The sequence below is a fragment of the Podarcis erhardii genome, assembly GCF_964252035.2.
Source record: "Podarcis erhardii genome assembly, chromosome: 1".
Classification (NCBI taxonomy): Eukaryota; Metazoa; Chordata; class Lepidosauria; order Squamata; family Lacertidae; genus Podarcis; species Podarcis erhardii.
This window is the reverse complement of record NC_138497.1, coordinates 15,544,263-15,559,738: the sequence shown is the minus strand read 5'-3', so window position 1 is coordinate 15,559,738 and position 15,476 is coordinate 15,544,263. Positions and strand designations below refer to the sequence as shown.

The following is a 15,476-nucleotide window of genomic DNA, read 5'->3' as shown; positions in this document are numbered from 1 at the left end:
TTTCTGTGATTGCAGTTGCAAGTGCCTAACACTACAATTGCACAAGTTAAATGTGTGCAAGCTGCAAGTTGACTGTATTTCAAACCTAAACAAAGCCAGCACGCTTGTATTATGGAGAAAAAAATATTGTTCTGCTAAAGAAACAAAATTACTAATTTCATCTAACATTATTTAGATACTTGGGCATTACACCTGACCACAACCATTTATTTTTGCTGTATTCAGCAAAAGTATTCCATCTCATCTGAAACCTATCATGCCTTTGTTTTTGTTGCCTAAATCTGAGATGGTGGGTTAATTTTGACATAGCAGCAATTTCCCAAAGTTTCTCCATCCATTAAATGATGGATGTGTGTTAGCTGATCTCCATGATTTATGCTCCAACTGTATGCTCACTGAATCCAAACGTAATACTGAGATTCACGTGGGAAGAAAACAACGATATAAGCTGGATACATGCATTCACTGCATTGTTGGTGTGCAGCCAGCAGTCCCTACAACTATGCACCTACAGTAACTGCACCAAGTACCCTATTTGCAATGGGGGGGGGGCCTTCCCGAGTGGCAGGTGGTAACTGGTTTTTCCAATGAACAAGTTTAACTTGTGTCCCTGCCCAACTGTTTTGGGGGAGGGCTATAGCTCAGTGGCAGATGTTTCCAGATCCAATCTGCAGCATCTTCAGGTAGGGCTTGGGAGTCTAGTAGGGAGAAGAGCTGTCAGTCACTGAAGACAAGACTGATCTAGAGATACCAATGGTCAAATGTGGTGTAAAGGCTGCTTTCCCCTATGCTCCTACTACAGCACGTGTGGTCTAATGGATGAGGCGAACTGGATTTGGCTTCTGATTGTTCCCATGAAGCTTGGTAGCATGGACATGTCACTATTACTGAGCCTAGCTTATACTACAAAGTTGATGTAAAATGGGATAATTGCACGTATACTGTCCTGAACTCCATGAAGGAAGGACAGGATACAAGTATGACAAACAACAACTCTCTATATAGTGTGAGTTCCACATAATGTTCCACATTGCTGGCAATACCACCATTATACTTGCATTCCCTAGTCAACACCCACTTTGCTGGACAGAAGAATTTTACCTTATGGAGATCCTCTTTCTCTTGCCGAAATATCCTGCATTGCTTTTCAAGTCCTCTTAACTTGTGGGTGGAGTCTTCATGTTCCTGCCGCAGCGTCACTGCGTCTTCCAGTTGCCGCTCTAGCCTATTTGAGTCTATAGTTTTAAAAGGGAGGATTATTCCATAGCGTTTTTGCTCAGTTGGCATATGCAGCAGTTCTGCATTCTTCTCTGCCAAGAACAATTTACACTGGGTAGTTCAGAGCGAACTCATTCATTCTTCTCTCTAACATAACACACACTGGCAAAACCCCAAGTCCCATCATCACAGCTCAACATACACGGTGTCGACAAATACAAATAAAATCATAATTCTACCTCAGTCCCAGTACCAAAGAATTCCAAGTTCTGAAGGCAGAATAAATTATGCAACATAAGCATTCTTGCCATCTGCTTCTTTCAACAATACTGAACCTGCTTTCAATACTCATGTTTTCAAGGAATGATATCCAAAAAGCTATTTTAGATAAGACCACTGTGGCTTTGCTTGAACAACAGTCCCCATCATATCTCAAATTGTGCTTGAAAGTCCCATTGCTTTTGAAAGCAGCTTGTCACGTGACTTTTAAGTAGCTTTTAAGAGACACACACGTTCAAAACCCATTTGTGCATGCAGAGCTAGAGAAGAGGAAGGGCAAAGAAGAGGAAGGGCAAACATTAAGGTTAGGGTCAGATAAGCAGTACAGGTCATTTAAAGGAACAAGAAACTAGTTCAAGCAATGTAATCACAGCTCCCTGCCTACTCTAGTCAGCCTTAACCTCCCTACCACCAAAGAGATGTCTCCAATCATTGCTGACATATTTTCAAGTTTCCATGCTAGCACAATAGGGCTAGAAACCTTAAAGGAAAAAAGCGGGAGTGGGTATATAAAATGATGTCTCAGAAACTCAAAGTACAATTCATTTTTTCGAGTATAAGAGGGTGGACAGTTCTGGCAGAAGCAGAAGCCCCACTGGATTGCCCCTTTGGAAACTGTTATCTTTCCTTCCCCAATTTTAGCTGCCGCCTGTGAACAGATATAAGCAGGTTACATGATATTACTGTGGTCCTTTCTTTTCCTTTTAAAAGAAAAATTGGATCTTGAATATTCAAAGTAAAATAGAAGATTATAGCAGTGCTGGTTCTACGAACAAAACTTGCAGGTTTGTTGTCTGTGGGTAGCTGTGGGAAAATGTCAGCCCTCCCCCTGCCCCCAGTTCAGAAAATGGTTGATCCCTCAAATTCCATCCATCAGATTTTCACCCAAATTTACAACTATGGCTACTTCAACACAGCTAACTATAAACCAACAAAAAAACAAGTCCGTCCCCCCCCGCAAGTTGAGAGGTACCTCATGGGAGCAGGGAAAGGAAATGCCTCTATGGGGGGGAGAGAGAAACATGGCTACAAGTCTGACAAGTGTTTACTTGTCAGCAACAGCCACCCCTTAGTTTCTAATACTGCAATGTAGCCTATCCATTCAAAAGCAGCTACTTCAGGTAGGAGATTCAGTATTGTATGCAGCCATTTCTTCCACCTCTAGGGAATGTCTCCTCGCGAGGGCTTTGTTGAGCTGCTCAACCTCCCTGTCTAACAGCTGATATGCGGGGCAGCACAGCAGCAGCAGTTGCTTCCCTGCCCATCAGCTGATTGGCTCAGCAAGCCTCCGGGTTGCGAGGAGACCCTCTCTGGAGCCCAAAAGTAATGTCCTCTACAGGCTCTGGAGAGGGTCTCCTTGCAAGACAGGAAGTGCTCCCCATTTCCAGCTTCCACTTCCAGGTTCCCAGCACTGAGTGTGTACACGGTTGCACGCAAAGAGGTCATGCATAAATGGTGTACAATGGTGCCAATTAGCCTGGCCTGTGGATCTGACTTCGAGCCTCTGAGCGAAATGATATGTAAATTATAATTTAACGTTATTTATAAATTAAGATTAATTTAAGGTGTTGAATATATTCAATAACCTTTGATTGTTTTGTGTCCCTGTTAAGGTTGCACCTGGAGCAGGTTCTCCTACTGCCCTGATCTAGTTACCCTACTGTCTCGTAAAAAGAAACTTCAGGTGCATACCGTGGATACCTAATTACCAAACAAAAAGAGAGTCACCAGTTACGAAGGCATAACCCTATAAAACGGAGGGCTCTCAGAATGGTGAATGGATGCAGGACCACATCAAACAGCCACTTTCTCACATTTCCTCATAGCAGATGTAGACATCATAGCGAAATACTGTGCACTGCAGCTTAAAATTTTCCATATGAATGGCACTTGTACAAAGTTCAAAGCTTGCCCCTTTCTGGGAAAAAAATATTAGAAGAGGATATCCTGGGATTTTTATAGAAAGGATAGAAGTCAAAAGAATTATCTAAGTGAAGCCGTACAAATTGCCTTTTATTCTTGGCTCCCCAGTGGGAATAATCTGCTATCAAGTAAAGGAAGCTTTAGAAGAAAGATAAGCTTTTGTTCAAAAATCTAAATGCTGCTTAAGGTTGCACCTGCCACACTTTCCAAAGCTGTATCATAATGTAATATTTCATGCATTTCCACACTGAGCCATCTCGGTACTTGAGCTAAAGATCCAAAAGTAAAAAAGAATGAGGCTCACGTCTAATAGGCTGCTATGAGGATTAGCGCTTTACCACTGGACTTATTTTGTACTTTTTTTTGAGAACTAGAGAGAAACCTATTAAAACATGCCAGACACATACCTGCTATTTTGTTTTTCAAGCGCTCGATTTCCTCATTTAGCTTTTTTATTTCTTTATCCCGGTTTGTGTTTGCTGTTATGCGAGCAGAACCATGAAGGGACTGAACAGCCTGGGTAGATTCTTTAAATTGAACCGAAAGAACAAAGCAAAACAATTTGTTTAGTCCAACCTGAAAAACATTCTGTTGCTCCATTGCAAAGCAACATAAAAGGAAAGCGAGATGGCGTACCTTGCAACTTCCTGCTCAGCTCCAGCTTCTCCTGCTCCAACCTTCGTATTCTCCTTTCATATGCCTCTATTTGCAAGCTGTTGTCCAAGTCACGCTGCACATCCTCATCTTTGGTTATACCACTGGACTGCATGACACTCTTTAGCGAGCCTCTATCAGAAAAACAACTGGAAACCAGAAACATTGGAGAACACGTTTTAATCAATTTATGCTCAACCCTAAGTAGCAGTTTCCTGTTGGAAATTCAACAGAAGCAGAAACCTTGGAACAACTGTGAAGATTATATAACAGAGATCCTTGCTTCAGTACTATCTGAGCTGGCCTGTAAGTAAAATGGCAGCAATGTGCTGTGTGATCTGTTTTTTCTCACTCCAGCCAGCACAGGCTAGCTTATCGGGGAGGAAGCAGCAGCAGCAACTTTTAATTCAGGAGAGACTGGAAATGGAACAATGCTGCTGCTGTGACAATTCTCCCTTAAGTTTAAGAGTATGGACACACTACATTTTCCAGGAAGGGCAGGTAGACTGCCTTTGAAAGCTGAAGGAACCACAGCTCAGAGCAAACACTTTCCAATAAAAAGTATCAGGTTGAACTCCTAGAATCTCCAGCTGAAAGGATCTCTGCCCCAAAACTTGGAGAGCAACGGGCTAGGCAGAATGATGATCTGACTGAACCTCATATAAGCTCGTGTGCATCTATGATATCAGTCTGTCCAGGCCTTTCACCACTCCACACGCACTTTGATCCGCAAGAGAACAAACCACCTCCTCAACATTATTTTCAGTACAAAAACTGGCTTTAAAAAATATTCTGCAACTCGAACCACATGGAAAGCCAGTCTATTGCCCTTCTATTATCACAGCCAGTGCAGTATAGTGGGGAGAACCCAGACAGGGAAATCCTGGTTTAATTCCCTGATCAGCCTTGAAGCTCACTTCTAGGGAAGAAGTATGGTGCTGTTCAATTCACCTTGAGGCTGGAGACTGCAGATGATGGATTCTCTTTGTGTTTAGAACTACTGTTTGGGGCACCAGTTAAGTGATTACCCTGACAAAGTGCTCTCGCTCTCTATTTTACTGCTCAACTCCCTTTGTCCTCGTTCCCAATTTAAATTGTGCTTAAATATGCGGAAGTGTATTTGCTTTAATTTACCCTTTTACCTTACCTTGCCCCTTCCTCACTGCTGAATTGTAGATTTCAAGCTCCCTGGGGCAAAGACCTGTCTTCTGCTGCTCGGATTACTCTTTAAAGCACCATATCCAGTGATGGTGCTCATATAAATAAATCATAAGCAACAAAAAAGCACAGGAGCCCAAGACACTCAGGCCAAGCATTTTAAGCTGCAGTTGAATACGTTAAGAGAAAGGCAAATGACGAGATCTTAGTGTGCGGCTTTCCCATATGCATGAACTTTTTTCACCTACCTCTCAGTTGTGTAGGTAAAGCCAACGAACGGTAAATGCAGTCCAGAAAATCCAGTGTGAGAACCAGGTGGTATCATTTCCTGCACAAAAAGGAATGCAGGATGAAAACCAAGTTGAATCTGGAAGGACATGTTGGCTTTTTTGTCCCTCGCCTCAGGGACAGGGAACAGCGACCATGCTTCTACATCCACATGTATACTGTCCATCTCATGTAAAAAGGGCCATCATCATATAAATGTTATTTAGGAAGATTAAGTATTCAAATTTATTCATTTAAAGTAGGAATACTTCACTCTGGATTTTATCTGCCAGTGTTTTCACTATGCACCAAGGAAATATCAGTGAAATGTTCAACAATGGCAGATCAGTTTTTCTGAAAGCCTATCAGTTTTCGATCTCGCTGATGATCTACTGTAGTCACATGAGAACACACAGCCAATGGTAAGCACTGAATATGTTCTCAACTGCATTCAGTTCATGCAGAGGAAAGATGAGGCCCAAGAGAATTAACATTAACCGGGTGTGCACATTTGAACTGTGCACATTAGAACTGTCCCCAGAATCCCCTGGGACACACAGGAGTCCTGTCAGTGATGAAAAGGTTTGGTTCAAAGAAGCAAGTTTGAAAACTATTGCCTTTAAGAAGAAAATAAATAATCACTCACAGGGTTTCTTAATACATCGTCATCTACATCAAAGTTTGATGTGTCCGAAGGACTGCTAACTTCTGGAATGTAAGGTGCTTCTAAATTTCGGATATTGTCCCAATTTAGCCCTTCAAAAAATGCATGTGCCTTGAAGTCTTCTATTCCGTTCTGCCCCAGACGACGTTCCCTACTGCAAATAAGCCTCTGGATTAGGTCTTTTGCCTCTTCAGACACATCACTAACATGGGATGGAAACTGGAATCTCTCCTAAAGAAAACAGAACGGGGAGGGGAGACATTGTTTCAGACTTCTACAATGAGAAAAGGCTAGCTAGGGGACTGTTTTTGAATGGGCTTATGGTAAGTCAGAATGCAACGGAAAATGTTGTGGAAGTTTGAACAATAATAATAATTAGGGTTCACAAACTGTGCCTAAATTTGGTATCCAGCCATTATTTACACACCAGAATATAATTGTGTTTGAGCACACACAGTTTCCTTTCCATGGGAAGGAACCGCCCATCCATACCCACGCAGAATTAAGGACAAGGTCTTATAGAAGAGACAACAGAAGTTCTTCACAAATTAAACACTGACTCCACTTGCACTCCATACATTAGGGGCAGACAGACCTCATGCTTGCATAGTCTACTCCTGTGTATTTACTAGAACTATCTATCTATCTATCTACAGTGGATGCTCGGGTTGTGAATGTGATCCGTGAAGGAGGCACGTTTGCAACCCACAGCGCCGCGTCTGCGCATACACAGGTTGCGATTCAGTACTTCTGTGTATGCGCAAAGCGCAATTTAGTGTTTCTGCGCATGCGCCGAAACCCGGAAGTAACCCGTTCCGGTACTTCTGGGTTCGGCGCAGTGCGAAACCCGAAGCATCTGTAACCTGAGGTATGACTGTACTGCAAAAATCCCAAAGCTTCCAAAAACATGTAATTATTCAAGATATAATTAGTACATAAGAGGAATGAGCATTTTAGTGAATGCATAGTTAAATAGCTCTTACTTCATGATTCATAATCTTCCCGTAGGTTTCCACCAGCGACTCTGCATAGAAAGGTGTTTCACCATACAACATTTCGTACATGCAGACTCCCAGAGACCACCAGTCGCACTCAGGCCCGTATTTCCCCATGCCATCCTCCATTGCTTGCAGTATTTCAGGGGAAATATAATCAGGTGTGCCCACTGCAACTGAAGATTGCACCTTCAAAAAGTAAAATAAATACCTAAGTCTTAAGATTAATTCATCTACACACACTACCTAGCATGAGAGAGGGCTATGCATCCCTGTGTAATGAAACGTAATGGATTGGATTCTGGGAACCATAAGCAGTAAGGGATTTTCCCATTCTGTCTACTACTCCACCCGGAAGCCCCTTGTACCCCTGGAAAGTCTAGAGGATCAGGAACAATCCTCCTGAACAGTGTGGGATGGGGGTCAGGCAAAGGCACTTTGTGGGTGTGTAAGGGAGGCTTGCAGTTTTCAGGATCCAAGCCAATGTTGCTGAGTTAAGTTCTTAAAATCTTCATTTTGAGTGAACACCTTACCAAAGAAATCCTGGAAGCATGATGTTTTAAATTTCTATTTTGGCCAGCTTAGTGCATAAGGTTCTCCCCGAACCCCCGCCCCAAAATCTCTAGTTTTGTTTTCAGTTTTTACATACTGCATCCTCCCAAAAATGTACAGATTAACATGGAGCAATTACGCCACAAAAATGCACAAAGTTCCATTTGAAATAAGTAATCATAACATTTTATTGATACGTACAGTGCCATCTTCACTCATCTTCAAACACGATCCAAAGTCTGCCAGGCGTATATGGCCGTTCACATCCAATAAAACATTGTCAGGTTTTATATCCCTGATTTGAAAAGAAATTATTATTTTCATACAGTACACACATTAGGTCAAAGCACTAACTTCACTGAGCAGTTAGTAATCTAATTTAGAAATAAACCATATATTTTCTCCAGTAAAGCATTCTGTTTACCTGGCTATAAATGAAAATTATATATACCTCACTACAATTTTATGATGGTACTGGGCATTTAAAAATTGGTATGCAACAACCCACATTGGTTTGAAATATACCCAACTCGCCAATTTCATGGAAATATGTTAATGACATTTAACTAAATATGCAAATATGTAGACTACTGATTACTTTTGAGACATCCTCAACATTAAAGAAATTGCCTTTTCTGTATTTGGGTTAAGAAACCAGGTGTATGCTTCCCATACTTCATAATTCCGTGCGTAAGATAATTGCTTTTCATAGTTTTCTGAGGTGGAAGGTCAGAGCAGAAATGACTATATAAGTTTCCAATATGAAACTACTTTACTTTTCTTCAAAATTAAAGAGATAATGCAATTAATGGGGGGCGGGTAGTGTCACTTTCCACTTTCGCATCATATTGAGGCAACACTGATCAAGTGTTTCGCCTTCTGTTTACCAAAGATTTTTCTGGAACATGCATTGCTAACAGCAGTTCAACAATAAAAATGTACAATGTGTCCTTTGCCTTCCATTTCCTTCCCACAGGAAGGAAGGTGATTAACTATTGGAGAGTGTCAAAAACGAATTCTTCTGTTTTTTTTAAGCTCGTCTTGAACATGCAGGCACCGCCTTTCCTCACAACCACCACGCAAAAACAAGTTTCTTTTTAGTAAAATTAAATACAATCAACCTGGTAACAATGTTCTTGTTATACATCACATTACAGAGTCCCCTCCCCCATGGCATTTTACATTTGTTTACTCAGAAAACTTGACTTAAATGCCAATTTTCTAGCTAGCTCAATCCCAGGCAAAGTCCTCAAGTGATTTCCTGAGGTAGCAGTAATTTAGAAAGGTCATTAAAAGCCATGTTATGTTTTGCAAGATAAAAAATACTTTAATGACAAAATCATGGCACACACATCACAAAGAGATGCCAACACAACGACCAGAAGTGACTTTAAAAAAGGGTTAGACAAATTCATGGCGGATAAGTCTATCAATGGCTATCAGTCATGATGACTGTTATGTTACCAGGATCAGAGTCAGCATGCCTCTGAGTACAAGTTGCTGGGAAACAGCCATGCGAGAGAGATAGTTGCCCTCATGTCCTGCTGTGGGAAGTTGCCCTCATGGTATACTAAACTGTGTTTTAAATCATCCCAACATGAGCCATGCCAACAAAGGTCCGTATAGTAAAAGCCATGGTTTTCCCAGTAGTGATGTATGGAAGTGAGAGCTGGACCATAAAGAAGGCTGATTGCCGAAGAATTGATGCTTTTGAATTATGGTGCTGGAGGAGACTCTTGAGAGTCCCATGGACTGCAAGACGATCAAACATATCCATTCTTAAGGAAATCAGCCCTGAGTGCTCATTGGAAGGACAGATCCTGAAGTTGAGGCTCCAATACTTGGGCCACCTCATGAGAAGAGAAGACTCCCTGGAAAAGACCCTGATGTTGGGAAAGATGGAGGAGGGCACAAGGAGAAGGGGACGGCAGAGGACGAGATGGCTGGATAGCGTCTTCGAAGCTACAAACATGAGTCTGACCAAACTGCGGGAGGCAGTGGAAGACAGAAGTGCCTGGCGTGCTCTGGTCCATGGGGTCACGAAGAGTCGGACACGACTAAACGACTAAACAACAACAACATGAGTCTTGGAATTCAGGGTGCTCATAAGCATCTGGATGACCACTGTGGAAAACACGATGCTTTAATACCTTTTGTGTGATCCATGAACTTCCTATATCTCTCACATCCCCACCAGTGGTGGGGGTTTTTTTGCAATCACCTCAAACACACCGCCATGTTGAAATCTGTCTCATAAAAGAATTCAGAATGGGGGCAACTACCAAATGGCAGACTTGATTTTTGATGGCTGCCATGTTATACCAATGTACACTGAGCCACTTCCCAAAAGAAATTCCATATCCCAACAAGTACGACAGAAGAATAGACAATTGTGCAATTGCCCCAGATTGTAATTAATCCCTATTAGTTGTTCTGATATTCTTAAACTGTAATTAAGCATACAAACATGGAGTTTACTTATCAGTAAATATTGTTAGGCTTAAGCTGTGACATCAAAATACAGAGGAGTGAATAATCTTTATATATATGCCCCAAATTAGTTTGGTAACTTCCAACTCTTCATCTGTAACCCCAAATTATTATTTTTTAAATGGCCACATGGCCTCAGAATCTGTGGGTGTTTCTATTAATACAAAATATTAGCTGATCTGTAGTTTGAGCTTCCTTGCTCACTAATCATGTACTGATACACATTAAGAGGTTTCTAGATGAGACAACTTGACATTTCTGATGCCATGTTGTTAATTTTTCTTTCTTTCTTTTTCTGCATTGATTGTGTTCCAAATGCTATTATTTGCTGTTGTAAGAATAAAGCCATCAAAGCTCAAGAGCACTCTAGCTATCCCCCTCTGTTTCACATATTCAAGCTTTCTTCGTATCATGTACAATTTAACATTCTGGGTGTTCACCCCTTACTAAATGGGATCATTTTCTTATATGTGTAATTTTACAGTTGTGATTATTTGTGCCAAGCGCACACTGCAGACACTTCCACATAATGTCATCCTTCAGTGTGAGGCTCGCCTTAATTATATGCTTGTTTTTCTGCTTATTAATAATTGGGGAAAGAAATATTATTTAGAAGTGAATGAAATGCATATAAACAGTTGCAATCTGGAAGTGCATATAACGTGTTCTCGTCAGGCATACCTAATCTAATTCTCAGGATCAGAACATTCGTTTTGCTGAGTCGTAGCAGCTGCACAAAGTACAGATTGGCCAACATCTATAACGTATCACAAAATCCTCTCCCCTGGAGAAAGACTTGCAGCATTTTAAAATTTGAAGGTGTGTATTTTTTAAAGTAAGTTGGTGAATTACATTTTGACTGTTTAAATATAAAAGCTATGTTTTGGAAAGCTGAAAACATGGGACAAAAAGGACATGATCAACAACAGAACTGGTGGTGGAACCATTGCTATATATGTCTGGAAGAGTTGCTAACTCTTCTATCACTGTGAAGACAGGAAGGAAATAAAAAGCACCCCACAGGAGGGATATCATAGCTATTCCTGTTTTTACTACATCAATCTTATATTTATTTCTAATCTTCAGATGAACATGTCAATGCTTATGAAGCCAAAACTGTACCACTCAAAATAAGAAATATTTATCAGCAGACTTGGTGTAGCCACAATGTATAGAGATGTATAAAATGTTTGGTTGGAGGTGGGGGTTTTCTGTTTTAAGAAAATTGCTTACCCCTAAGTTGTAAGGGTTTCCTCCACAATGTTATTTATTTATTCACAACCAACAAGACAGAATCCTTACCTGTGCACATAATGTAGCTGATGAATGGAATGTATAGCAAGCACCATTTCCCCAATGTAGAACCTGGCCATATCTTCAGGAAGCTTGTCTTCAAACTTGCTAAGTAAGGTCAGTAAATCACCACCCACATAGTAGTCCATTACTAAGTACTGAATAAAAATGCAAAAACAAAATAAACAACATGGGTGAAAATCAATGCAGAATGCGATCCAACTGATCACATTCAGCAACTGCACAACCACAGCACAAAAGATGTGTCTGCAAAAAAAGGAGTCAAAGAGGCTGATGTCTTTAAATTATTACCATCCAATTTACTATAGGTTCTTCAACAGCAGGTCCTAGGGAGGGTTGCAACAATTTAAAATTCAGAATTAAAAGTTAAAGCAAATCAGAGCCATGGAAATAAAACACAGAAATATCGAAATGTATTTAAAATGTGCTTTTAAATTATTAAGTAATGCAGTTACAGGAAAGATGGAAAGTTAAGCTATTTCAAGCTTTCATACAGCCAGTTGCTAAAGTGGCCACAAGCCATCAAACATTTCTCTTCTGCAAGCTTCTGTGAAATATGGGAATGTGTGTGTGAGTGGCATGGTCCCAGCTCAAGAACTGAAGGAAGATGACATTAAGCTAAGCAGCTCTAAGTCTGGTCAGTTCTAGAAACCTACACTACCTTGAGTGCGACAGATGAAAGGTGGGATGCAAATGTAGCTGAATAAATTGATCAAATAGTTGAGTTATAATGAAGGTGCCTGACTTAATTGCATCCAGTGAAAGTTCTATTTATTAACTCACTGTAGGTAACTGAATAGCTTTCAGGAATATTTTAAGCATTTACACAGAAAATTGAGTGGCAATATTTTGCTATGAAAATAGATTCCAAGAGCTATGGTTATAGAGTTGTCCTTAAGACTTGTAAAATGATGCCTTGGAGACAATCTGCTGGGTCAGAAGTTTGGTATCATCAGTTCTTGACAGGCAGTTAACTCAAGAGAGAACAGCTTGAGAATATGGGTCAGCCAACAGTCAAAGATACTGACTGCTTGTCATGTAAGAATTCTGGGACTCTTGATCAATACTGACAAAAATGCTTTCTGGAATTTAAATGATTTTATTTAAACTTTTTTTTAAAAAAACACACATTGTTTTCTCTGTGCTTTCCTGTCTTCCAAACCACAGGATGATCAGCAAAGAAAGATTTTCAAAAAACAATACTTCAAATTAAAAGATACACAGAATAAAATTAAGTGCAGAAACTGCGCAAAGGTGAGAAGGGTTAATTTGATTTGGAAAACATAACTGTAAAAAAGTACAAGAAAATAAAAGGAAATCTGGCTACTCAATCATTTGGGTACAATAACTTTGACCAAGGTTCCCGAGAACTGCATCCATTTTGTATGGATAACGTTCCCTTGTCTGTGCATGTCTGTTCCTCAATAACTCTCTTCAAAGACACAAGCAAGGTAATTTTTTGGTGCAATTTCTCTGCAATAGCCCTTGGACAGTACAGCTGCCCCCTGCTGAGCCCAAGCCCTCCAAACATATGCAATGGCACTGCAAACCTAGGCATAGAATACTAAGAATAAATCCCTTTTAAGTAAGTGAGACTGGCTCCTGGAGAAGCATGCATAGGATTGCACTCTAAAGTTGGAGTTTTTCTGTGTTTTTTCTCAGAAATATTTCAGAGCTGTAACTTAACATTCTAAAAGCCACAGTTGGCCCTCAAATCAGTCGTGCCACCCTGGATTTGAGCAGAAGCCTTGGGATCTTGTGTATAAAATAACACATAATGCAACTGAGCCAAGGTAAATAACTAGAGAATAAAAGCATTTAATGAACAATCTAATTCAAGTTACAGATGGGTAGCCGTGTTGGTCTGCCATAGTCAAAACAAAACAAATTCCTTCCAGTAGCACCTTAAAGACCAACTAAGTCAGTTCTTGGTATGAGCTTTCGTGTGCATGCACACTTCTTCAGATACCCTTCCAGTAGCACCTTAAAGACCAACTAAGTCAGTTCTTGGTATGAGCTTTCGTGTGCATGCACACTTCTTCAGATACGTATCAGATTGGTATCTGAAGAAGTGTGCATGCACACGAAAGCTCATACCAAGAACTGACTTAGTTGGTCTTTAAGGTGCTACTGGAAGGAATCTAATTCAATTCACTCTAGCTCATTATGTTTAATGGCAAATCAACATATCAAAAGAGCAAAATAAAGTGTATATGAATGATGTAGGGAATCTGTTTTTCTTCCACAATAAAGACACAAGCAGGCAGGCAGATAATGCTCTAGATTCAAAAAAGATACCCAACTGAGAAACTAGGAGTCAATGCCCCATTCCTTTAAAGAATTGCAGTTTTCACATACCAAATAGTTTTCATCCTGAAAGGCATAGTGCAATGTAGTAATCCACTGACAGTCTCCATTCACCAAAACATCTCTTTCTTCTCGGAAACAAGCAGTCTAAAATGGGAAAGAGGAGTTCTTTTAAATATTTGACATCTTTGCAGAAAACACAGGTGCAAACACATGTTTACACCATTTCTGCAACACACCAATATTCATAGCAAGGAACCACTTACTACTTACAATATATCAAAATAACATTTCAAGACAAGTCCAAAAGGCTCAGTATCTTATTATATGAATATTTATAAACCACCAAATCATTAAAAAATTGCAGTGTAAAAGTTACATTTTTGTTGTACAAAGTCAAACATTTCTTTGATCACAAAACTCATTAACCATTCCCAACTGACCCATTTATACAATGGGTCTGTTATAGCTTCTTAACTAGTTCAGAATTTTTATTTCTATATTTATTTCCCTCAGAGGGCACATGAACACAGCAAAACCATTTATAAGCCACCCAGAGTGGCTGGGTATAAATATAACAATATAACAACAACAACAACAGTAGTAGTAGTAGTAGTAAGAAAAAGAAGTTGGCACCGTTCAACAGATAGCAAAACCAAGCCATACAGAGTAGGGAAGGAAATTATGTCATTTTCCTTTCAAACATCTGAACAAGCCATGGAACAGGGAAGTGACAGATTTCTAGCAGTAGCTAGGACTATATCTATGTGTGCAGAATAGAAACTATTCCCAGGACTTATTACATGAAAAATAAGTGGTAACTAAAGAACTGGAGAGCTATGAAACTCTAACGATTGATAAAGGTGGTATTGTACCAGAAACTGGATATGGTATCCCCACAATGCAATGCAGCATCCAGTCATATATATGTCTGTCCAATGAAAACTAGGCACTAGACTTGTATGTGAACTTTGCAACCAAATTTCCTTTATACTTCTGAGAGTTCTTGCTAAATGTCATATATGTCTTGTTATAAATTATCATTGTTTAGTTTTTTGCTAATGCATTCTTCACTGATTCTACTGTGATGCGTACTATGCTAAGATGCTTTATTCAGCACATTGTGTCCCCGTCTTTTTAAAAGTATGTAAAGGGTCTATTAAGGAATTTATAACATTTCTGAACCAAGTATTACATTTATTAAGGGAACAACACTGCTTCAGTATTTTCCTTTCACAAATACATTCTGATCTTTTTTAAGGAACTGAAAAAAATCCTCCCTCAATTAACTATCCACCTTGAAGACTTGACTTTCAAATTGCACAAACTTACATTCTTTGTCTTGAATAATGCATTTAGCATGTGGCTCTGTATGTCATAGCAACTGAAATCTGAAGCCTCCATGTAGCCTTTAACTTGGTTTTATAGTAAACAAAAATCTGGCCAATATAATTCATGGTAAAAAAAACTAGGGCAGACTGTCTGGTAAACGAATACACAGTATTGCTGAGAACAACAGATGCCTCGAAGGGACTGTCAGACTTGATTGCATTAAAGCAGCTCACTTTGGGGGGGGGGGGTTGCAGGGAGGAATCAAGCTCCTATATGCTCATGCAGTAATTCTTTCTAATCTGGCTGAAGTTCACTGTGATTTT

General features: G+C 40.0%; 1 protein-coding gene across 6 annotated transcripts in view; it reads right to left on the bottom strand.

Moving 5' to 3' along the window:
- Nucleotides 1-15,476, bottom strand: part of CDC42BPB (CDC42 binding protein kinase beta) — a 95,994-nt gene that overhangs the window by 44,003 nt on the left and 36,515 nt on the right. For all 6 annotated transcript variants that reach the window (XM_081857930.1, XM_081857931.1, XM_081857933.1 and 3 more), the window contains exons 4-12: nt 13,873-13,968; nt 11,503-11,651; nt 7,912-8,005; nt 7,147-7,347; nt 6,146-6,394; nt 5,481-5,560; nt 4,057-4,223; nt 3,828-3,947; nt 1,102-1,235 (exon numbers count right to left, since the gene is read on the bottom strand). In XM_081857930.1, coding sequence (XP_081714056.1) covers nt 1,102-1,235; nt 3,828-3,947; nt 4,057-4,223; nt 5,481-5,560; nt 6,146-6,394; nt 7,147-7,347; nt 7,912-8,005; nt 11,503-11,651; nt 13,873-13,968 — 1,290 coding nt within the window. The remainder of the gene's footprint in view (nt 1-1,101; nt 1,236-3,827; nt 3,948-4,056; nt 4,224-5,480; nt 5,561-6,145; nt 6,395-7,146; nt 7,348-7,911; nt 8,006-11,502; nt 11,652-13,872; nt 13,969-15,476) is intronic.